The 25,613-nt window shown below is 37.2% G+C and overlaps 2 protein-coding genes across 4 annotated transcripts; one reads left to right on the top strand and one right to left on the bottom strand.

Annotated features, from left to right (window-relative positions):
* Nucleotides 1-201: 201 nt before the first annotated feature.
* On the bottom strand, nt 202-15,795 carry LOC114134942 (S-adenosylhomocysteine hydrolase-like protein 1). Of its 2 annotated transcripts, none has more exons than XM_028001826.1 (18): nt 15,656-15,795; nt 15,269-15,470; nt 11,191-11,302; nt 10,961-11,104; nt 9,467-9,567; nt 9,241-9,343; nt 8,085-8,179; nt 7,322-7,428; nt 7,116-7,232; nt 6,560-6,623; nt 6,319-6,407; nt 5,421-5,491; nt 5,153-5,247; nt 4,960-5,058; nt 4,601-4,669; nt 4,243-4,321; nt 2,914-3,034; nt 202-2,561 (listed from the first exon to the last, which is right to left on the bottom strand). In XM_028001826.1, exons 2-18 carry the CDS (start codon nt 15,446-15,448, stop codon nt 2,555-2,557), a joined length of 1,653 nt encoding a protein of 550 aa, XP_027857627.1. In that variant the 5' UTR covers nt 15,449-15,470; nt 15,656-15,795; the 3' UTR covers nt 202-2,554. The 2 variants fall into 2 exon arrangements, with proteins under 2 accessions (XP_027857627.1, XP_027857628.1); XM_028001827.1 differs by having other exon boundaries at nt 15,558-15,758.
* Nucleotides 15,349-23,079, top strand: srsf3b (serine and arginine rich splicing factor 3b). Of its 2 annotated transcripts, none has more exons than XM_028001829.1 (6): nt 15,349-15,505; nt 19,191-19,401; nt 19,495-19,635; nt 21,327-21,365; nt 21,672-21,758; nt 22,447-23,079. In XM_028001829.1, the coding sequence occupies exons 2-6, from the start codon at nt 19,199-19,201 to the stop codon at nt 22,472-22,474; spliced, it is 498 nt and encodes a 165-aa protein (XP_027857630.1). In that variant the 5' UTR covers nt 15,349-15,505; nt 19,191-19,198; the 3' UTR covers nt 22,475-23,079. The 2 variants fall into 2 exon arrangements, with proteins under 2 accessions (XP_027857630.1, XP_027857629.1); XM_028001828.1 differs by lacking the exon at nt 15,349-15,505 and adding an exon at nt 18,192-18,332.
* The last annotated feature ends 2,534 nt before the right edge of the window (nt 23,080-25,613 follow it).

The raw sequence follows: 25,613 nt of genomic DNA, 5'->3' as shown, positions 1-25,613 counted from the left end.
ACGTCAGCATCGCACGCGTTCTCAAAAAGAATGTTGAAATACTTCAAAATGCACTACAAATAAGTTTTTACCAAGTAATTATACACCAATATTGCATACAGTTTTGTAGTTACGACTAATAAAAGTGACATGAGGGTCACTTTGACATTTGCAGAAACGGCTATACAGACAATATGTGGAGGAATAATCGAAGTAAGGCAATTTTCAAGAGTGAACGTTTATTCAGGACAGATGCTGAACAGAATGCAGATTTATGAAGTCATTCAAACTAAACTACAGCTTGTGTTAAATGCAGGACATTACATGGTTAGGGATCTTTAATTGAAATTTAACATTCTCCTTTTAAATCACAGTGGGACTCGACATGCCAGTAGCTGGGATTCACATTCATTTGTGTCAATCATAAAACACTGTTAACGTGATTATAATTAGTCAAAGCAGATAAAGTGATTACAGATACGTTTTCAGGTGCTTCAATGAGAATAAAACTATCTGCTCTTACAATAAATAAAATGGGAAAATCAACCATTTCAAAACATTCAACATGTTAAGAGTGTGTAAAATCATTTACATTTATGAGAAAGATCAAACAATTACACTGGGCTGCTAATGCAGAAAATTTAAATTCCTTCAGACGGATGAGGGTTTTGGTGCATAGCTGTCATACTCTGGAGGAAACTAACTCTGTTTTAAATACAAATGACTAAATGAGTTACAAGGCACTGTCAACCAATAGTCACCATGGTTACAGCACTCATTTCTCTAATTCCTTTGAGTGTCCCTGAATCTGATTCCATTAAAGCTGTCAGTGCAAACAAGTAAGCACTTCACAGAAGCTCTCAGTTATTCCTCAACAAACAATAGGTAAAACGGACTCAAATCGGCTAATTAAAAGGTTACATCAGCTGAAAACATTAACAGTAATTATATCTTATTGCAGAAGAATATTTCTAAAGGGTGAAACCGCAGTGTAAACATGTTTACCATGACTTTAAAAGTATACCAAACATAAAAGGACAGTAATATAGTCAATAATACGGTCATCACAAAGTACGGCAGTTTATAATGCAGGCAACTGAAATGTGTTAACGAGTTTCGACAGGACAACAACCACCAAACTCTGCAGCTTTACCAAAAATTTAAAAACATTAACATGCAAGTTATGGCTTATTGTTAGAAAGAGGCAAATGTCATGAGGATTTTGTAAGATGATACAGAGTGGAAAGCAAGATTTGTTTACAACTGGCTGTAAATAAGTTGGGTTTTTTTGCAAAGCATTTTTAAAAAAAATGTCTTCCTGTACAAAACAATTGATCAAAACCACAGAGCCATCTGCTGCGTAAAATAAGACCTAAACAGATCTAAAGAAAAATCGAACTTTTTAAAGACTGCTCTATCTGCTGCAGAATTAGTGGAATATACATCACTAAACATGAACTTTTATCAGGTCAGTTGAACCCAACACAGTATTAAAACTATTTATTTAGTACCATTATAAAAAGGGCATTTTAAAAAAAAATATTGACTAAACATGAGACTGAAAATCAGAGGAAATAGATCTTGTAAGAAAAATATTTACATATTATGCAAATACCCTTAGGTGAAAAAAACATAACTGAAACAAACATTTTATTCCAGAAATGATAACCCTAACTATTAATTGTGGTAAGCAGGAACCATGATATTACTAAAGATTAGGGCACTTCTTTCTCCCTCTCATGGAATGTCTCTTGTGAATAAATGTTTTTATGTGAAAAGAAAAACCATTAAAGCAGCACTGAGCTATATTTGGCAACGAGGTGGTAGAAATATTAGAAACAAAGTTTTATTTTTAAGTTTTTATGGCTCATCTGCAAGCAAACCACACTAAATATATGCAAATAAAGCTTTTTTGGCTACCTTAAAAACACAAGACCAGCAACAGGACTTTAACTCACATTTGGTCCACTTTGAGCAAAAAATATTCCCCACTCATCATTTTAATGGCAGCACACATCCCAGAAAGTTTTCACACAGTTTTATGCACAAAAGTGACTGAAAGAATCAAACACCCAGCTAAGTGTTTAAGGTTCAATAAGCCGAAGGAGCTATTAATTGGTGCATTCCGAGCATGCATATTTTCAGAATTAAATCTCATACAGTAATCATATACATCTTAAAAAAGTAATAATAAATTGGCTCTCTAAACAGGTTTATCTCATTTTTAGTTCTTTATCTTTCACAACACTAGCCCTCTGTCCTCTGTTATTTGGCACATTTTACTGGAAAAGCTCTCAGTAGCTCTCAGGCAGGAACCAGCAAGTAAGGAAACACATCCAATACATCTATCAGATATCCAAGTGCTGCAATTATTACATTAACCTTTTATAGCCAGCTAAGTGCCACGTGCATCGTTTATAGGAAGCAGCACGTCAGATGAGTCTAAATATAACTTGTGCCTCCCATGAAAAGTATAAAATACAAGATAGATCAATCTATGTGTTGCCAGGAGAACGGCTAATATCAGTAATCTACAGATCCACGTAGGGCTGGTCCGGACTGTGGTGGTGGCAGCCTAATACCTGTGGGGAAAAAACACAAAAATATATATATTTTTAAAAGTTTCAGGAGGTCCTATAAAATATTAATATTTTAACACGCATATTAAATACAATTCTACAATAATCCATTTAGTATAAAAATGTATATTCTACTGATTTTTATGTGTCAACTGGGTGTAAAGTTGTGTCATTGTCAAGGACAATAGGATGGACAGGACATGATCAGATAAGCATCAAGAAGAAACATTTGCTACTAAATAATTTTCAGAACATTGAATGTATTAAGATATATAGTTATTAGAGGAAAAGCTTTAAGGAAATGTTTTAACGTGCGAGTGTTTTATCATTTTAAATGTGCAAAGTACATAAGTACCTGTAGTAGTTTGGCTTAAAGGGGCCATTTTTATTCAAACCCAGATACTTTGCCTGCTCATCAGTGAGTTCTGTTAGATGGGCATCAAAAGTGGCCAGATGCAAACTGGCAACATACTCATCTGAAAAAGAAAAGAACGAAACGGCTTAGGGAGATAGAATTCAAAAGACTAAATGTCTGAGATGATTTCTATGGGTGACTTTTACTGCAAAAAGTCAAAAGTTTACATTCTCGACTTGAAAGCAGGAATTTAATCTCTACTTTCAAAACTTATAATTGTGCACTATAAACTTCTGCTCCCTTTCAAATATTCTCACTTCTTCAAATTTTTGTTGTCGTTTTCAGATTTTCTGCTTCTTGCACAAATATTTTCTCCTTGTGCTACAAGCTTCCTCTCTGCGAAGATCAAATCTGCGCTTACAGGCCTCTCTTCCTTGCTTGTAAATGCAGTAACGACAAAATAACCAATGATTTTGTCAGAAGGATTTCACTGACACAGGCTGCTCTGTTCTGTTTTTTTTTTTTTTGGAGTAACTAGAGAGACAGTAACAAGCCTTGTTTTTCAGCTATAAACTTGTGATCATTTCACAGCATTTACACTGTAAAACTGAAGTTAATCGCTTCAAAGTTGAGAAAAGTAGCAACATTCAACCTCTCTATCCAATAAACCGTAACAAATAATGTTTTATTTAGTAAAAATAAATAAATAAAATCTGGAAAACATGTCCCAAAGGCACTTAAACTCAAAACTCAAAGAGCAACACACTGTCAAAAGCTTAACAGCCTAACATATTACACTGAATAAAGGCTTTACTCACTCTATCCACAGATGCCTATACACTTGTTAATAACTTTAACTGTAATAGAGTTTACTTTACTGTAGAAAATTAATATATGCTTGAATTAAGTTGGGGGGGAAAAACAAATTCAAAATGCGTAGAACTTTACATCAACAAAACTACATCTAACAAATTAAAACGTTCCTGGAAAATGAAGCACAACCTCCCTATTACAAACTTCTCTGGTAAATTTCCACCTTGGTACTTAGCTTTTACTCTGGTAAATGTAATGTAGATGCAGGTGGTTAATAACCTGCATCAGTGTTGAAGGTCAGGGCAGTGACCTACAACACTGCCCTGGTTCCTGGAAAATGAGCCTTACGTTGAGTTACTTTACATGAAGCTATCAATCTAACCAAAATAACAAAACTTATACGTTTGGTAAATAGATGTAGAAAAACAATAAATTCACTCTACTTCTGCTGCTATTGTGTAGTTCTTGCAAGCTTCTAAAATGTAAAAACAATACTGTCCCACTTTGAATCCTTACCCATTTTTTTGGGAAGCAAGTACACATCTTGTTTGTAACGTCCCTCTGGGGCATTATACAACTCTATAAGGGCCAATGCCTGAAACAGAAACAACTATTACTCACACGATCATATCAAAAATGAAAAATCTTGAATTTAATAAAAGCAAGAGGCAGGAAAAAGGAGTCAAGGCTATAAAAATAGCCATAATTTAGTGCCCCGGTTACTCCGTCATTTCCAGGGCGGATCAAGAGATTACGAGCCATAATTGCAGAAAATGGAAAAAGCCTGCTGCAAATCCTGTGTGCTCTTCCAGCTATTATAAAGCAGAAACATAAATCCATCAAACATAAAGTTTGGCTTTTACAACCATTTTACCTGAGTGGTGGCTGTGATGGAAAGGACAAAGGTGGGAACGGTGGAGCAGCTCAGGTTCAATAGGCGCCCCTGTGAAACATGACACCATGTTATTAGCAGGATGAAAGGAGTTTGAATATCATCGATATCACCAACTACAACTTTATCCATAAGAGTGAGAAAAAGGACAGGACATGTTTTATAAATCATCCTGCTTAGATATAAGCTATTTTATCTGGTCAAGTCAACATCCCCAGATATATCTCACAAAAAGACTAGCATGTCATTGATAAGGATACTACAGTCCTAAGACTTAGTTTTATTTATTAAATCTGTAGTTATAAGATGTAATTCCAATAATCAAAGATGAAGCCCATTACCTCAGCCAGCAGGATAACTCTTTTGCCATCAGGCCAGATCACATGATCCACCTGAGAGCGGACTCGTTCCCACGTTAGCTCAGGAGTCCGTAGACTCGCCTAAAAGTATCAAAAACAGGAGTCACACTCTCATCTTTAACACAATCCTTCAAATAACTTTATGAGTTACATAAGTTTTAAAGCAATAGTTTACCACATCAATCTCAGTGTTTGAGTGTCCCATGTTGCACACAATGCAGCCATTTTTCATTCGATCCAGCTGGTCCCTTGTCACCACGTTTTTATTCCCTGCAGAAAGGCCATTTTAATCCGTCATCCACATAACAGCGTACAATCAAAGGTCAGCAGTGCAAAGAGCCATTAGCTGAAAAGTCTCCATAGTAGATTAAAAAGCACAGAAATATAATCCTGTATCTGTGCATTCTTAGGAGAACATCAGTATGACTTTAAAGTTGGGTTACCAGTGCATGTGATGATAACATCGACCAGGCGAATGACCTCATTCAGCTTGACGACCCTGAATCCATCCATGCTGGTGAAAACGGAGATTAGTTGGTCACATCAGGGCGGTATCACATATCCACTGACATGCAAATCAATTTAAGTGCAGAGCAGAGCTCCCTAGTGTGCTGTTGTGTTGTGTGAGAATAAACTGAACAATGCTGTCCAACTATGTTGAGAGTAACTAGTATAATAAGGTGTCCAAGGTTGAATTTATTGCATAAACCACACAATTTTTAGGTGTCAATGAAGTTAATTTAAATTGGCTGATTTCTGGTTAATGACATGGCTTTTAAGAATTAGCCACATATTTTTAGTAGGGCTTCAATAAGGTTGAGGCCATTATAAAAATCTAAAGGGTTAGAATTTTTTTAACTTGTTTAGTGTTGTTTCCAGCATTATATACATTTTCTTTCACCTGTAGTTTAAAAATGCCACAGTGAGCTTGCTAAAAACTGAACAAAATATCAGATGGTGATGTTCCTGCAACTTGCAATAACTGAGCCTCTTGAGAAGTCCTGGATCTGGAATATAATAACATTTTCCAAGGGACAGCTTGGACAAAAGTAATCGACAGCATTTGGTTTTCAGACAGGTCAGCGATCCCAAACATACATCAAAACTCCTCAATCCTTTGAAAATATAAGATTAGCAGTCATGTTTTGTGTGAGGAAACCAACCATCTTGCATTAACTCCACCGGTTCTGTTAATAAGTGGACAAATAAATTAAGTGAAGGTCTCACCAGTGCATTTTTCTAGCCATTTTTAGCATCTTTAAATGCTTGTTATTAATGATGCAGTCTGGCCTGTGTATCCACATTTAGCACAGCGATCATTTAAATTAATCTTCTCCTCACCAGGCTTGCAGGGCACAGATGGGATCAATCTCTGTAACATAGACGACGGCTCCCAAAGCCTTCAGAGCTGCAGAGCAACCTTTGCCAACCTGAAACAAAACCGCATCAGGCAAAAAAGCTGTTACTTTAAATCATAAATATTACAAACTGCTGTATTTAAACTATGAAACTCAGTTTTCCCAACATTTGTTTTACATTATTAAGATTAGATTGTCTCTTGATATTGCAAATTGTCTCTCACCTCGCCGTACCCACAAACCACCACCTGCTTTCCTCCGAACATGACATCTGTGGTTCGCTTCAAACTAAACAGATTGGAGACGTAAAATTTGCATATTTATTGGCAAAGAAGAAAAACTACCCGGAAGACTGCGTATCCGAGTAGTTGGAAATATTACTTGACACAATCTGAACCGTATTGTTTATCACAGCTCAAACAAATCAAGGATTTTTTTATTGGCTAATTTTCAATTTTGAATAAAAACAATTTATGTTGCATCTGATGAGGTTGATCTTTACCGCCTAATTCATGCACAAAGGAAAACACTACAATGAGACAGCTGTTTAACTTGAAGATAATTAACCAGCAGGGACAATGACTAGAGGTGTACAAAACACTGATCCAGTTCAAAGATATGCTGACCATGTAAAAACACAGTGCACTATACCATAAGAAATACAGCAGCATGTTGTTAATGTGCACAGAATATTCAATTTGTAATTTGCATAATATAATCCCTTCGGCCACTGGTGCAACAAAAAAAACTTTAAAATAATATCTAACCCATTTTACTCACCCATCTAAGATAGACTCCCTGCAGCAGTACAGGTTGTCAAACTTCTGCTTTGTCACAGAGTCGTTTACGTTCATGGCTGGAACACACAGCTTCCCCGCTTTAGAAAGCTGGTACAACCTGGATAAAAAAAAGACAAAACACATGAAACAGGTTAGCAAAAATCTAAACATGTTCATAAGATTCACATCTAATTTAAAGTAAATCACCTGTGAACTCCAGTAACACTCTCCTCTACAATGCCTCTGATCTTCTTGAAGACATTTGGATATTTCTTATACACCCAGTGTGTCAGGTCTCCACCATCATCAAGAATCTAAAAGAGATTTAAAAGTTTTCAAACTGTAATTAACAAAACACAAGCAGCTCTTCTGACCGTTTTTTAGGCAACTGTTTCTATTGGTCATGTATATATTATTATCAAACTGTCACTTCATGCCAAAAAGCGAAGCTCTCGATTTACCGGTCGATCTACGTTCCCACCCTCATCTATGGTCATGAGCTTTGGGTCATGACCGAAAGAACGAGATCGCGGATACAAGCGGCCGAAATGGGTTTTCTCCGTAGGGTGGCTGGGCTCTCCCTTAGAGATAGGGTGAGAAGCTCAGTCATCCGGGAGGGACTCAGAGTAGAGCCGCTGCTCCTTCACATCGAGAGGAGCCAGTTGAGGTGGCTTGGGCATCTGGTCAGGATGCCTCCTGGACGCCTCCCTGGTGAGGTGTTCCGGGCACGTCCCACCGGGAGGAGGCCCCGGGGAAGACCCAGGACACGCTGGAGAGACTATGTCTCTCGGCTGGCCTGGGAACGCCTCGGGATTCCCCCGGAAGAGCTAGAAGAAGTGGCTGGGGAGAGGGAAGTCTGGGCCTCCCTTCTGAAGCTGCTACCCCCGTGACCCGACCTCGGATAAGCGGAAGAAGATGGATGGATGGATGGATGTCACTTCATGAAGGGATAAAGATGTTTTTCACCCACCATATTGGGCTGCCAGCCCTCAGTGTTGGCACAGCGGTCAATACACCACCAGAAGTCATCCTCAGATTCTCCTTTCCAGGCAAACGCTGCCACACCTAAAACATCAGAGACGGAAATAATATAAAGCATTTTCCACAGAAAACCCACAACAAAACATTGTTGTGGGTTTTCAATCTCTTTTAACGCCCAGAACCAACAAACCCAATGGTTAGATTTCATTTTCTACTTTATTTATAGAGCTGTTTTAAGTTCAAGTCTGAAATGATAAAAGAACAAAACCATAAAAATAATTTAATTATCACTGAATTACTAAAATAAAATTTTTAAAAAAAATACAATTTTTTACATTTTTATTTATGTTTACTAAATAAACATAAATAAAAAATTATTATTTATTATTCAGCAAATACACTGAATAATTATAAATACAGTTCATATAGGTTACATTCAAAAGATGAGTTTTAAGATTTGTCTTGAAAGCTCAGACAATTTCAGAAATTGCATTTTTTAGTTTACATATTTCCACCGTATGTCAAAATGGACAATAAAAATGTGTAATTTTTCAGTCCAAACTGTCTGAGTTTATGTATAGCTCCGATATCAGGACATGATGTAAAACAGCAGTTGACATTTGCAGATTATTTTCCACAGAGTTTAAGAAACAGCCCATCTTGAAGAAGATGACGCACACCAATAAATTACTAAGTCAAGCACCTAGAAGTACAGAAGCCCCGGAGAGTACTGAACTCTCCTACTTTACCAGAACTCTGAATGTTTTCTCTGGGCATTTAGTGCACAACATTAAGACAGTTACATAGCAACCAAGGATAAAAAGGCTCAAGCAGAGCCAGTCTCTCTCTAAGTGGGAATACTTATGTGGTCCAATCATCTCTGCAGGGCTCAATGTTCAAGAGTTTGCCATTTCCAAACAGTAACCTTGGTTTTAAACGACATGAGATGTTCCCATTACAAAGCAACGCTTTGCTCAAAAGGCGCTAATAGAGGCCACGTAACATATGTTATGAACATCATGGCTGTAGTCAAGTGGAAGTAAAATATAAAAAGGATCAAACTGTCGAGTTAATGATTAATATTTATAGGATTATATGTTAGCTGGCTCGATAAGAGAATTGTTTTCATCATCTCTGCTGCTTACCTCTCTCTGCCAGGGCAGCAGCAACTTCATTCTGTGTTGAATAAATGTTACAAGCAGTCCAACGGCACTGAGCTCCAAGAGCAACCAGAGTCTCAATCAGCACCTGATGAAAACCACACAAACAGGAATGTGATATGTAAAATGTTTCCTTTAAAACATTATAGTGTGCATCCAAGCCTCTGTTAAGCCACTAAAGTTTGATATGAGAAAAAAAAAAAAGTCTTACTGCAGTCTGAGCAGTTATGTGAGTGCAGCCCACGATTTTGGCACCGGCTAAAGGTTTCTCACTCTGTGCTCTCTTCCTGAGTGAGATCAGCGCCGACATATCTGAACAACATAACAAATAGTGAGTGGGAGAAACAGAAGCACAGATGATGCTGGAAAACTCGTAGTTTTCACAATGTCCCTCAGAGAGACGGTTATTTCTCTCTGCACTCTGTTAAAGTGTGTAACAGAACCTAGTCGGAAACCCTTTAGTCTTCAGAACTATCTGAATTCTTGAGGGCATTTTGGTCCTTAATGGATGGAAATGGTCAAAAGCAAAATTCGGGTAAGGTGGTGTTGTTTAAACTATACCCAGATAATAATAAGCGGCCCAGCGTGCCAAGAAAATATCTAAACCAGTGTTTCCCAACCCTGGTCCTCAAAGCACACTGTCCTACATGTTTTAGAGGTTCCTCTGCTTTAATGTGCCTGATTCAACTGATTGCAGTTCAACAAATGCCTGTTAATCAGTCATCAATTGAAATCAGCTGGACTGAAGCAAGAAAATACCTAAAACATGCAGGGCAGTGTGCCTTGAGGTCCAGGTTTGGGAAACACTGATCTAAACCATTACTCTACTACTAATAGCCTGAACTGATGACATTAGTCCTTATGGTCCATGCTTTTATAACAAATTCTTCTCCTCTCTAAATGTTGCAGCTTGAATAGAGACTTTGTTATTCAGTACAGCCTGTTTGGCACCAATAACCATTCTTAGTTACATAAATTGGATTTTGTGCCCATTCTGTTACTCTGTTTGAACGTCAGAGTCTAGGTGCCTGAGTGTGTTGCTAATTGGTCAGCAGTTTTGTTAAAACGCAACAAACATCTTATCTTATACTATAAACTAGTGAGTTTAAAGTTAAATAAAACTACACTTTTCCATAATAACTGTTTAATCTATGGGTAACAATAATAATTGTCGATTAATGGTTTACAAGAGTAAAATTAGTTCCAATCGATTAACTAATATCGTCCACTAAGAACTTTGTTTAGTGTTGTAGTTTGGTCGCCATCCAGAGGAGGGCGTCGCTGGTCACTCGTCAGTCAGTATTTAATACAGCCGACACAAAATAATGTTAAAATTTAAGTTGTATTTTTAGTTAGCATATTATGAAAAAATTTGCCAATCTAGTCGTTGAAAGACAATCGGCCTTCTTGATACAACAAAAAACTGAAGTTTTTTAAAGAAAATGGTTGGTAATCAACTAGTTTTAGCCTGTTTCTCATGACATTAACTGACCAGGTCATTCTTATTTTCAAATCTGTTGTTAAATGGTGTAATAAGTGGTCAGTTTTTTTTTTTATCATCAGAAAAACTTTAACCAAGAAGTTCATAGAAACTAGCACGGTCTGGTTTCAAAAAAAGCACATCAAGACAGATTTTCCGTCTGTGTTTTTGATGAATCAGCTACAAGTGAGCTGCTCAGTTCACTGTGTCTTTGTCATGCGTTACCTTGTTCTGCTATCTCGATTTCCCGTCTCCCGAATTCAGCCTGCTTGATGTTTTTCACGCAGAAGTCACTGCTGCCCTTCGAGTTGACTTGTGTTTTGTCCCGAGGCGAAGTCTCGTCATCTGAGCTATCAGTGTAGGACGCAGCTGAAATGAACAAATATATAAGTGACAATACTTATGATATCTTGATGTTGCGTATGTAGCGCAATGTGCATAATGTGAACTCTTACCAGAGCTGTAGCTGTCAGTGGAGGACTGCGAGATGGAGCGAGACAGGGAACGGCGGCCTGCTTTGGTGGGAAACCTGCTGAACTCCTGTTTTTCCTCAACAAACTGAATTTGCTATAAAACAAACAAAATAACTATTATTTGGTTTAAACTGATATGATCTGAAACAAATATAAAGTCAGCACACAAAAAAACAAACACAAAAGCAAAAGGATTTTATTAGACAGAAGAAAATGCAGTGGCATTGTTTTAAATATTTTGTGCGGTGGTATTGTAGTTTTACTAAAACTGCATGAAGTCAGATGGGTTTATTTTTCTTGTCCCATTATAATTCTTTTATAGCCAGTAAGCTTCTCTTTTCTGTTGCCAAAAATAGATGCTTAAGCCGCCTTTGGAAATTTGGTTTTGGATGTCCCAATCCAACATATACTGCTAGTGAACAACCCCGCTCCACTGCATTGCTATGAAAAATGTATGTGTGCTGCATAAATTAGTAAACATTGTGCTTATAAATAGAGCAGTCTCTTTTGCCATGTTAGCTTATTTTTTTTATCACAGCAGCACATTTTTGATTACTCTGTATGTATGTACAGTACAGACCAAAAGTTTGGACGCACCTTTTAATTCAATGAGTTTCCTTTATTTTCATGACTATTGACATTGTAGATTCACACTGAAGGCATCAAAACTATGAATAACACATGTGGAAATATGCACTAAACAAAAAAGTGTAAAACAACTGAAAATACCCCTTATATTCTAGTTTCTTCAGAGTAGCAACCTTTTGCTGTGATTACTGCTTTGCACACACTCTGCATTTTCTTGATGAGCTTCAAGAGGTAGTCACCTGAAATGGTTTTCACTTCATAGGTGAGCCCTGTCAGGTTAATAAGTGGGATTTCTTGCCTTATAAATAGTCATGAAAATAAAGAAAACCCATTGAATTAGAAGGTGTGTCCAAACTTTTGGTCTGTACTGTATGTGTGTATGTATGTATGTATGTATGTATGTATGTAAAAAGGTGTCATGTTTTTGACTTCATGCAACTATTTGTGTTATGGATCATTTTAATAAGCTGATCCCATTACCTCTTGGGCTACATGTTTCCATTGTTGATAGAAATCAGCTAAACATTTATAGATTTGTATAGAAATCTTGTTGTGCATAACAAAATTATTCATTGTGTAACTAAGGTTATGACCACAGACTTCAGTGCACATAATTTTATTTATTGTAGACCAACACAAAGCAGCACATAATGTTTAAATGGAAGGATTTTTTTTGTTTTATCTAAATTATTGGCATGTATTACATTTTGTATTCAGTCCCTTTAACTCCTGTATCCCCAAAATAAAATCTAGTGTAATCAATTGCTTTCGGAGTCATTTAATTTGCAAACAGAGTTTACCTGGATGTAATTTAACCTCAGTTTAAATCCAGACGCTCTCTGAAGGCCTCAGAGGTTTGTTAGAGAACATTATTGAACGACTGAGAGGATCAAAGAAGGCAGCAGAGAGGTCAGGCAGAAAGTTTAAAGTAGTTAGGTCATTAAAATATTCCCACGCTTCAAACATCACATGGAGCACGGTTCAATCCCTCACCCACAAATAAAAAGTAGAAAACACAAACCTATTAAAATTAGAGAAGCAGTTCAGAAACCCCAGGAAATGGCAGAGGAGCTGCAGAGCTCCACAGGAAAATTATCAGTTGTACATTCCACAATTTCAGAATGGAAGAGTGGAAAGATTGTTGAACCATGTAGTCCACACGGTAAACATGTAGTCAGATCACACCAAATTCATGCCATACTTTTTATATCTTTGTTTCAAGAAATGCATCAAAATAATTTACCTCCCACTTCACAATTATGTAATACCTTGTATTTGTCCATCAGAAAAATAAAAAAATAATCCATATGAATTTCTGGAAATGTCAATTGGTACAAATATTTTTGCAAGGAACAGTACATACATAATAATATTTGTATTTCGGCAATGTATGCTTATCTTAAGATAATAGTCAAATTCTGAATGTTTGAGCTTTCAGTGACTTATCAAAGTTTAAAGCAAAACAGGCCAAAGTGACAAGATGGTATGAAAATAGGTCTAGAAGATGAAGCAATGTAATTCAGTCACACATCTTAACTGAGATAAACATATTTTCCCCTGCACTGCTCTTTGTGTTGTCAAATACGTCACCAAGCACATAAGTGCGTAAGACATAAATAACCATCTTAAAAATGGGAGAATCTGTATCTCATGACAGTTCACAGCGTTGTCATTTGTTCCAGGAAATTGTACGTTTTTCTCCTACAAAAGCATAATCAAAACTATCCAGTAAACTGTGACCTCAAATACATTTTATTATTTGTTAATCTGTTTTCAGGGAACAAAAATACTTCCACTTCAAAAAATATCTTACTCTTTGGCTATAGAAACGACTACTAAAGCAAATTTAGTTACTGCTGCAGAGTAACAAGCCTACTTAAAAGAAAAAGAGGATGTGAAACAGTGAAATTAAAACAAACCAGAAACTTAGACTTAGAACTCCTGGGCCGAGGGCGTTGGCCCTTTGATTTAACTAAACTTCTTTTCCCTTGGAGTATACCAGCCTGAAGTTGGCATATTTTCAAAAATCTGCTGCTAGTATTTTTTTCCACTTCCGTCTGACTTTAATGAAGCCACAGGAAAGTCAAACTCCTCCCTGTTCCTTCAAAATGTTAGGCAACATCTGACTTTTGGGAAGTTTACAAAAGAACAAATAGCCCTGTTGTTTCAGTGACCTATAAATATATTAATTGAAGCAGTTTGTTTAAAAACAAAAACCAGGAAGTATATCTAGTGAGGTATAGCCAATAACTTCAAGATCTTAGCAGGAAACGTGTTACTTACAAATTGTACATTTTAAGCAAATTATATGTACAGAGCCTTGCAAACGAATTAAGACACAATGATATGAAGTGGAAGGACAATTATACATGTTTTTATTTTTATTTTTTACAAATAAAAATCTGAAAAGTGTGACTTGCATTTGTTTCTAGTCCCCTTTTACTCAAATATTTTTTAAGATCCACAACAACCAATTCAGATGTAACCTAATTAGTAAATGCAATTATTTCAAGGTTTGGACATCTTAGAAGCACAGATTAATCCATCCAAGACCCTCCACCTAAACAAACAGATTGTGCAAGGAGAACATTAATAAGTAGAGGAGGCAAAAGGGTCCAGTGCGTCTCTGGAGGAGCTGCAGAAATACCACAGCTTAGATGGAAAAATCTCTTGATAGGACAACCTTTAGTTGTCAATTCAGCAAATCTGGACTATATGAAAGAGTGGTAAGAAATAAAAAAAACATGACAAGGCATGACTGAAGTTTGCCGAAAGCCATGCAGGGGGCACAAATAACGTGAAAAAAATGGCCTGGTGAGTTGAGACAGTTAGCAATGGGCTCAGTGATCTGAAAAACTAACACCCTGAACATATGGTGCCCATGGTAAAACATTGTGGTGGCAGTAGAGTGGTGTGGGAATGCTTTTCTTCAGCAGATAGTGTTGGAGACTGTAGTGGAGGTTTATATTTCCTCAGGATTGCATTCCTAGACATACAGACAGAGCTACATTTTGAATGGCTTAGAATATGGGTTGCATGAGTCAATCATGCTTCACGAAACACTTTAAATTTGTGGAAGATTCATCTAAAACTTAAGAATTTTGATGTTCAAAGCTGGTCTTTCACAAGCCACATCACAACGATGAGCAGCTCTGTATATGCCAAATTTAATCAAAAACATGAAGTTTGCGGTTTAAAGATACAAAATAAGAAGAAGTTGAAAAAGCATGAATACTTTTACAACACACAACGTGAAGAAGAGCAGAATAAATATAGCTCTGCAGCACGTTACTAACAGTTGTTAACCCTTCAACTATTAGAAAGTCCGTCTGCATAAAACGTGACGAGAATCAGACTAGTTGCAGCCACAAACATTTACGTAACAGCAGACAGCGTGAGCACAGAGTTGCCATCTAAACGTCCTCCACGGATGCCGTTAAGCTGAACGTTAATGTAGCTTAAGAAGCCTTACCTTTTTAACTGGTTTGTGGGTGGGCACGGCGCTGAACACCGACGACAGCTCTCCCATGTTAATTTCGCTGTTCTTGCTCACGGTCATGGCTGAATATTTTTCCGCGACATTTTCGCTCTCCTTCACTTCTTTGCTCGCCTGCTTCACCTCAGGTTTCGCATCCCCGGCTGTCTCGGACATGTTGGCAGCAGTGAAACCTTACCTGGACAGAAATACAACGACCGCTGAAGTAACGAGGTGAGCTAAAGTTAAATGTCCCAGGTTTTTGCTGCTACTACTAGCTGCTCACTGTTCAAAAGAGGGCGGAAGGGAGGCTTTTATGGTTTACGACGTTAGAAAAAAAAACCCTCAGTAATCTATATTAATAGCAAATAATCTGTGACTGACTTTGGCTTGGAGATGAAAAGTATCTTTATGTATCCAGTTTGGTTGTGTAGGCAGCGTCCGTGCTGTTTCCCTTCTGACTCAACCGTCACCTGGCTGAGAAACTTTGTGGGCGGTTACTAACAGACTGCCGGGGCGTGTCGTGCGTGAGGACGCCTTCACGGTAGCTGGGAAAACAGATTTATACAATGTCTGCGTTTTATTTACGTGTTGTGTTTTGTTTTTAGTTGAACAAATTTTCTACCAGAAATATTTTCATGCTGCCCGTAACATTAAATTAATTTAGAATAAACATAGAGCGTAACATGCCACTCTCTACATGCAATCTACGTTGTTCTCGTCTTCTGACTGATGAACTGTCACAAAATTCCGTACTCAAAAAAATTCATTTGAAGTATCCGTTTGTAGTCATTTGCATACCATGCTGTTACACTAGATCAGGGTCTCAAACTCCAGTCCTCGAGGGCCGCAGACCTACAGTTTTTAGATGTGCCACAGGTACAAACCACTGGAATGAAATGGCTTAATTACCTCCTCGTTGTGTAGATCAGTTCTCCCAGCCTTGCTAATGACCTAATTATTCTATTCAGGTGTGGAGCAACAGAGGCACATCTAAAAGTTGCAGGACTGCGGCCCTCCAGGACTGGAGTTTGAGACCCCTAGATCATAGATAGATAGATAGATAGATAGATAGATAGATAGATAGATAGATAGATAGATAGATAGATAGATAGATAGATAGATAGATAGATAGATAGAAATTCTGTACAGAAGTATCTCTGTCTTTTTTTCTACGAAAGGTGAAATCTAGCAACATGTGAGTTATAAGTCTGAAGCCTGGTGTGGTAGAAAGAAAACAGGCTTCGTCTGAGCATATAGCGTAAATAATTTAGATGCAATAATGGTGAAGAAGATGTCTGCAATATTTGTATTGTACTGTCTCCACAGACAGTTCTGGGCCGCATTGTCAGGGTTACTAATAGTGAGTCAATTTGCCATTTAAAAATAAAGGATTTGTTTTTGTTTGTTTGTTTTGCTTTTATTGAAAATGTTACACTACCTTGTTTTTATTGCAAATACAATAATCAGAGTGAAATACATTTGGAATAAAATAAAGCAAAAATATTCCCAATTTACATATTTGTGTTCATTAATTGTAATAATAATAATAACACAATGTATTCATGTAGTCATTGAGCATTTAAGTGGTCCTTGGAGACTATTTAAATCTAAAAGAATAATTATAAAGAACAACATTTGAGCCTTAAAAAGTAACTTTGAAAATGAGTGTTTTGGCAAGTAATTTTACCATGGATTGTTCATTAAAAAAGCAATATAGGAAAACAGATGAAAACCACCACATTATCAGTCAATTGCCATTACTTTGAAGTTAATGACATCCTGATGTCTTTTCAGAAGGTCTGTGGGAGTCATAACTAAACAATTAAAAGCAAACCTAAAAACAATTCCACTGCAGTTTTTACCATAATACTTGTAATTGTTTCAACACCTTCTTATCGTGGACCGATTTTGAGCTAGAGTCTAATCCTATGGTCTGCAACCTTTGCAACTGAAATTTTTGTCCTCAAACCAGTTGAATAAAACTTGTTCAGACCCTGAAAGGTTACCGGACCTTTTAGAATATACACCCAGATGAGTCCTTTTTTGTCAGATTAAAAGTACCTTTTGAAAATAGGTACCATAACCACTTATGTTTAAAAAAAAAACACTTTTCAAGACATTTTTGTTTTAAAAATAGTTTTTATATTTGCCTGATGTAATATTCTAATTTTAAATGTTATGTTTTCATTAAGTGGGAAATAATAACAACTAACAGAAATAAAGATGTTTAAACATCCATCTGTGTGCAATTAATCTATATAATGTGTTTCACTGGAATAAGTTGGCTTTTCAATAATATTCTAATTTATTGAATGTGTTTTAACACATTCCCATATATTAAAAAGTAACACATATAAATGTGTTATTTTTAAAGAACCATAATTTTTATTATATTTTTAATTTTTAAAAAGAAAAACTTAAAACTTTTGCAATTGAGCTGAATATGTTTTAGTCACATAGTTTTCAATTTAATGACAAGAATAACTGATATAAAATAGACTGTCTTTATGTTGTGGATATTCAATGCAAGTACTCCACAAAAACGGACAAACTGCTAAAACCTGTATTTGTTTTATATCAGTATTTAAAAACATTAGTTGGTTCTTTTTAATATTTAACCAAAGTTTTTAAGGGTAATTTTCCAAGGTCCAAGGTCCAAAGAGCCAGATGAGCCTCAGAGCTGCAGATTGCTGACTAGATTTCTAACAAAAATGTTGAAACAGCGCCACATCTACAGTCGTCCTAACTTTGTGGCCAAACGTGGTATTGCACTTCCGAAATATCTGAAATTTCGAAAACAAACCTTAATTGTATACTCAGGATTGTATTTTTAATACTCGTACGCAAATACATAAGTATTATCGCATTAGCTAACTTGTAAGAAAGAATTTTGATTGAAAAGTATGACACGGAAGTCCCGCCCTACCGGAAACAGCTTCGTGGCGCCTAAGTTACACACAAACGTCCTTTCCGTCACGCCATTTTCCGTCGACTTCCGAGAAGAGCACGTCTGCGGTAGAGACTCTGAAGCTTTAATCTGCAAGCTGCATTAGACACGGTACAGTTTATGCAGAACATGTTCTTGTAAATCATGCGGAGTCGCATCTAAAATGTTATTTTGGTTAGCGTTGTCGTGCCGCCTCAGCTTTGTGTGTTTTTATTGTTCGGTTTCTGTGGCTGTTAGCGCCGCTACTACGAGTAGGCCTCGGAAAAGCGACAGCCATTTTAGCGATTCTTTTGAACACATTCGTCGTGTAATCTACATCGAGTTTTGAAAAATGCAATATATTGATCTGGGTTTTAATTAAGAAGTAATTTAATGAAATTTAATCTAAGGCTAGTTCTTGTAGGATCTAACTACGTTATTGGTTAGCATGAACTGTAATTGAGGTAGGAAACTGGGTCATGCTCTCGAGAGTAGAGCATGCAAATTAATGGTGTTGGGCCTCTTTTGTCGATGAAATACTTTAATTTTAAGCGTGTTCGTAAATGTATTAAAACAGAATATAAAGAAACAAAACGTGTTGTTGATATTGGCTTTCAGTGTAATACTTTAGACACTGTTTTGCTGCTTTTGTGGAATCTGGAGCGTAGTTTGTTGAAACTTGTAGCTTTGGTTGAGGTTTTTAAATATCACACAGTTTAAGTTTGGTTTTAACGAGTTTCTGCACCTAAAAACATTGAAGCAAACTTTCACACATCGCAAAAATAAACATTAAAGCATTTTTAGTTTAGCGTTGAAGAATCCTGTTCAGATTTTTTAATGTTTTCATCTGAAGTTAAACCAATATAATTCAGATTTATTAAAATTATGTGATCTGCCATAGGTTTTTTATTTTTATTTTTGTGATTAGACAGTTCAGCACAGCTGATTTTTCTTACTGCTGCTTTTATAATCTGTTTTTCTTCATTTTAGATCCAGCCATGCATCGGGACTGTCCCCTCGACTGTAAGGTTTATGTCGGAAATCTGGGAAACAATGGAAACAAGACTGAGCTAGAGAGGGCCTTTGGCTACTACGGCCCCCTGCGTAGTGTCTGGGTGGCCAGGAATCCCCCGGGTTTTGCCTTTGTTGAGTTTGAAGATCCCAGAGATGCGACTGATGCCGTGCGCGAGTTAGATGGAAGGTGGGTCACGGTGTGCATATCTTAAGCTATAATTACAATATCATGGAAACAGGTTGGACTACTTGCCATTGCTCACGGCTAATTGGTTTGTAGGACACTTTGTGGTTGCCGGGTGCGAGTGGAACTGTCCAACGGTGAGAAGCGCAGTCGCACCCGCGGTGCACCTCCCTCGTGGGGCAGGCGCATTCGAGATCGAGACGATTACCGGCGGCGCAGCCCACCGGCTAGGCGAAGGTGACCTACATATTGATATTGTTTTCAATATTATGTGTTTACATTTTTCTCTGTGAGTTACTCTTTCATTTCTCCTATTGACAGTATTTTTCCTGATAGAGTGGTTTTCCATTCTAGGCTTCTGTAGAGCTTTTTTTCTGCTGAGCTTACATTGGTGACTGTTGCACTTTCTAAAGCTTGTTGTTTAAAATTTGATCAAAAATTATATCAAAAACAGATTAATAGTAATAGGACCTTCCAACTCTCCTGTCTACTACAAAATTCCTCATTAGAATGGCACGCACGGCATTGAGTTTTGCTTTAAGCATCAATGCTCCTTTTGTTGTGTACACTCCTACTACTAGCTTCTTTACAGTGGCAAAATAGGTATTTGGAACCGGTTTAGGCTCTTATTTAAAAAGAATAGTTTAACCTGTTTTACAGATTTGGGGGGGGTGAAAGTGGCAAATGTGTTTTTCCTTCTTGTTTGAGGATGTTTTTTACTTTTCATCTATATTAATAAGAATGAAACCCGTTGCAGAGCCACCACCATGCCTCTTCTCACCACCCTCTGAGTCAGTCAACTAGTCCTCTTTCAGCATCATGTGACTGCTGACCATCGTGCCCCGATCAGCTTGGCTGGTGCTGTCACATGACCCGGGCATGGCCAGTCGTCAGGTTGCACCAGCCCATTGGTTCCTCAGCATGCCGTTCTCAACCTCCTCCTCCTTCAGCCTTTAACCAAACGGCAGCGGCCTACCTCACATTCCCGACCAATCAGCGTATTATGTTTCCAAAAGTCTACACTCCACCAGCAGCAGCCTGCAGCTTACCAATTAAAGCAGGATTAAAGCCACAAGCAGCCCCCATCTGCCTGCCAACTTATCACCTTGCAGCATCTGGCCAGTCTCATTCAGCCAATTCTACCCACCCGGCCGACAGTCTGCCTCCCTTTCGTCATTTCTAGCTTGTTGAAATCCAAAAATACTAGTAAGTTTTCCTGCTTCATTCAGTACACTGCAGATTACAGTTTTAACAGTGAAGACACAGCTGGTTGAAGAGGTTATTCTTTATTTTTCCTCATTCATAGCTTTATTTTGTTGTCCACAGCTTTTGTAGTTGTTTCTTTTGGGGGGTTTTTCAAATGGGTGTGGTACAATATCAAATCTCTGGAACTTGTTTCATGTTTTCAGAGCTTTGATATGCATATATGTTTTTAGAGTCACACAATTAAAACACACTTCAGATTCTCCAATGACTTTCAAATCTCTTGGGTCATTGGGATTTTAGCAGGTTGTTTCTGACAGAAATGGCCTCAATTTGTCATGGTGCCACTTTAAGTGCAGTGGACCAGTTTCATACAGATGGCAGCCCCTTAATGTTTTAGTTTCCCCCACATGGGCCCTGTCACAGAGAGAATAATTGTCCAATTTTATCAACTTTTTTAAAAGCACACCTTACGAACTGGACTAAAATTCACATTTAACCGAATTGTACTGTAATATAGTTGAGAGGGGATTCTTAAGTGTCTGCCAACTTTATGTCCTTGGTTTGTTGCCAGTGACTGTAAATCGTTTCCCTTTAAGTAACTGAAATAGACAAAGGGCTGTGCTGAGGTAACCCAGGATAGTAGGACCATAATAATTTACAGTTCTGCAGGCTAATCGGTCAATTTGTCTTCTTTTTTAAACACTTGTATTTCTCTTGCGCAGATCCCCTCGCAGGCGAAGCTTCAGCCGCAGCCGAAGCAGGTTTGTCAGCTTCTATATTTTCCTTTTTTAAACTCATTTGTGAATCCTAATAGGATATTTTAAGTACTCTGGACTGAAAGTTGAATGTTTTTTTAAAGCATTCTTTGTGGGCTGAATTTTGTCAGGTTGTATTTGCATGGAAGCCCAGGAACGCCCATTATTCCACACTGCCAACTTAACCACAAACAATAAATTGTACCTTTTACATTTATTTCCATTTTTAAATGAAATGACACCCAGTGAGCTACCAGGGTCACCAGAAACATGAAACTTGCAATTTAATCTTTTTCTTATTTTGTTTTCTAGGTCTTTGTCAAGAGACAGGAGGAGAGAGAGGTCCCTCTCCCGGGACAGGAACCATAAGCCTTCCAGGTCCTTCTCTCGTTCTAGAAGGTATTAATACTTTGCCTTATAGACCAGTAGGGGTGGAATATACCGCAATATGTTGTGGTACTATAACGATAAAAATTTTATCAGGTTACAACCATAAACTCAGTGTGTTGTTTTGTGATGAAACAACACAAAATTGTGCATAATTGTGAAAGTAAAAGAAAGTGTCTCTCATTCTTTAACACACAAAAAACATGGAAGGACCTGCTCTGATCCCATGAAACCAAAACTGAGCATTTTATGCTGCAGGACAATCGCTGTTGGGAAAATTAATATCACACAACTCTGACCTCATGATTCACACAGTGACATATGGTGCTGCCAGCATTACAGTGTGTGGAGGCTTTTCTTTATCGGGGACTGGAAAACTGGTTAGAGTTAAAGAGAACATGGATGGAGCTAAATGCAGGGCAACCCTGAGAGAAAAGCAGCCTCTAATACCAATGAGGTTGTGTTGGTTTGCAAAGAATGGGCTGACATTTCAGTCTGCAGATACACAAAACTAATAGAGAGACACCCACAACGCCTGCAGCTGTAAACACAGCGGAAAGGGCTAAAGGGTCTAAATATATTTTTGCAAAGTACTGTACATTTGTTAGCTGCTTGAATGACAAGTTTGGGATTTTTTTGGTTTATTTTTGTACATGTTGTGACTCCATATCCATTAATATTTCCCATCTTCACCCCACAGCCGCTCCAGGTCTACTGAAAGAAGATAGAGGAGAGTCGTGACAGGTTTAAAGGGAGCTGCAGATGAACGTTTTTACAGGCTCTGCCATTTCATATGATGGACTCCAGCATCGACGTGCGATACGTTTTTTTGTTTTGTCGGTTTTTTTTTATTATTTTAACACGCCTTTTAGTGTCCCTCCTTTTCTTTTGTTTTGACTTGTCTTCAAACACACGGAGTGGGTGCGTACAGGTGTAACGCCTCATCGCTGTCACCAACGCGCCACGTTTTGATGAATTTGACACAGTTGTCGACCCTACCTGCATTCCAGATTTAATCTAAGCATTTGGTTCATGTCCAAGAATGTACTGTGTAGTTTGATGTTGTGTCAGTAGTTTGTCATTTTCACTGTGCAAAAGCAAGAAAAGATTTGGGGGGGAAAAGTGAATAATTTCCCCCTTTTGATTGTGTTTTTGATTTGCTACTTCCCTGCATCTGTTAATGGTTGGTTATCCTTGTTGAAGAAGCAGAATTATTGCATTTATTTGAAACTGTAGTGAACTCAAGTCAAGGTTTGCATATTAGGTTTTACATAGTTGATCTTTTGTTATGTGTACTGGTCCTTCAATTAAAATACCTGTTGGTTAAAAATGACTTGTCAATTTGGATTTATTTACTTTTTTGATACAGATGCTGACAAATACATACTCTTAATAAACAAAAATATACATCCATATGACTGGGGCAACATTTCTCAACTCTATCTACCTCTGTTTTAGTGGGACAAACATCCTGAAGCATGTTTGGTCTTTTTAAATAGTCTGGACAGCCAATGCAAAGCTAGAATAACAGAGATATTGATTAATGTTAAACATATTTAAGGCATGACTAAAATCAAGGGTTAATAGTTTATTAACCACCAAATCTGTTCATATTGTAAATCATTTCTGCTCACAAATGTGTTTTTCTCTATAGCACATTGAGTCGTGTTTTGAATTATGTCACTTTTCTGAAGAGGTTTTAAACTCTTAAGATGAACGAGTCCATTCTCATTCCTACCGCAAGAGAGCGCCATCGGAGCATGATATGAACCACATGCGTCATCTCTGGAGATGTTTTATCTGTTATATCTCCTTATCAATGTTTGTACCAGCAGGAAAAGCCTTTATTTAATTATTCTACCACCATGAGCTTCTGGAGGTTTTGCTTTACATGCCGTCAAGGTTGGAAGGAGAATTTGAATCTAACAAATTCAAAAGATATAATATGAGGTGATGTTATAAATGAATGCCATCCATCCATTTATTTTCTTTTGCTTTTCTGGGAGACAACAATAGCAGAAAACAAACATAAATGTGCACAAATCTTTATATTCTTGATTCTAATAAAAACTTTCCATTACAAATGTTTGCAAATATTCATCTATGTTCTGCTAATGTCTTAAAAACACAATTTCACAATTGCAGTGTTTCCATTAAATAAGAAATTAAATTAAAATCACAAATGAATACGCTTTTTGATGGGATAAGGCATCAAATATTATGGCAGCAACAAATGTGTACAGCTATATGAGGTATAGCCTATTCATAATTTAGCGACCATAGGAGAGCGACAAGCCTCTGGGAGTGACTAAGTATGCAGCCTTTTGGGAACTTGATTTTACAGAAGAGCCAGTTCCATATTGTCCGCAAAAAAACAAAAACAAACTATCATCCTCCTACTACTGCCTGTTGTCTTTGTGGTTTTCGTCAGTAGTAACATCCGGCTGTGGATCACGTGACGTGTACAATGCGGAAAAAGTTTATCCATTACACTTTTGCGAAATACTTGATACTATTTAAAAACCACCTCATCCTAGCGCAATAACTTTTTAAAACATTATTTTTTTTCAAAATTGGTCTGTTTCCATTAAGCGAATTTATTTTCGTAATTTAAATTTGCGCAATTTTATGGTTACTGAAAACACAGAATGTTTGTGATGCGCCCTGGGGTGAGCAGGTCGAGGGTTATGATGTTTGTTTGAGGTCTGTGTGTTGGTCAGGGAGTCCAGGACTAATAGAGGACAGTTTCTGCACCCGTGTCAGTAGGATGACGGTGTTGAAGGCAGAGGAGAAATCCACAGAAAGCAGACGGATGTAAGCATTTCTGCTCTCCATGTGGGTGAGGGTGTGTTGACCACCAATGAGATGGCGTCATCAGTGGAGCGGTTCGTCCTGTAGGTGTACTGATGTGGGCCCACAGTGACGTCCACGGAGTCCTTGATGTGGGTCATGATGACTAACCTCATGACAAAATGTAGTAAAGTAAGACTAATAAAGTACAGTGCAAGGACTAGTCTTATACCAAATCTAATTTGATTCATGAAAATTATGTCAGCAGGGGAAAACATATAAAATAAAGAATAATTTAGCAAATTTTGGTGTTTTAAAAAAAGAAAATGATTGCTTTTGAAACTGTGACCATATGTTTTTCTTCCACTGAATTCTCCATAAATATGATAGGATACAACATTCTGTGAACACCCAGCTTTGTTAATACAGTTTTTGGTAACACTTTATTTGACAGAGTGTGTATAAGACTGATATTGCACCGTCATAAACATGACATAACACCTGTTATGATCACTAAGGAGTCTTTATGAATGTTTATGACTGTTGTCATGAAGTGTCATTCGGTAAATAATGACGCTTTTAGTGCAAAGTTGCTCTAAAAGTGTCAACTTTGTATTATTTTGTAAATAATGACACTAAATAATACATTAAAACTTGTATCAAAAGTTCATTAAAATTGTCAACTTTGCATTAATATTGTCATTATTTGCCGAATGACACTTCATGACAACAGTCGCAAACATTCATGAAGACTCCTTCATGATCATGACAGGTGTTATGTCATGTTTATGACGGTGTCATGTCAGTCGTATGTATAACCCTTCAAATAAAGTGTTGCCTTCAGGATCACCATCTTGAATGCCTTCAAAGAGCTGCTTGTGGCAGGATGTACTAATAAAACCATTAACAAACTGTTAAAATGTTTCTTTGTTCTATTATTACTTCTTAAAATGTGACAATCTTTAACATCTTTACACACTGAAATAATTTGGTCCTATAAAAATTAAGATGTGTTTGATTTGACTGATAAAATATTATTTAAGCACATAACTGTTAAACTCTTACATTTAAATTTAT

This window comes from Xiphophorus couchianus, chromosome 20, assembly GCF_001444195.1.
Source record: "Xiphophorus couchianus chromosome 20, X_couchianus-1.0, whole genome shotgun sequence".
NCBI lineage: Eukaryota > Metazoa > Chordata > Actinopteri > Cyprinodontiformes > Poeciliidae > Xiphophorus > Xiphophorus couchianus.
Note: the sequence above shows the minus strand (reverse complement) of the source record. Positions and strands in the feature narration are given on the sequence as shown.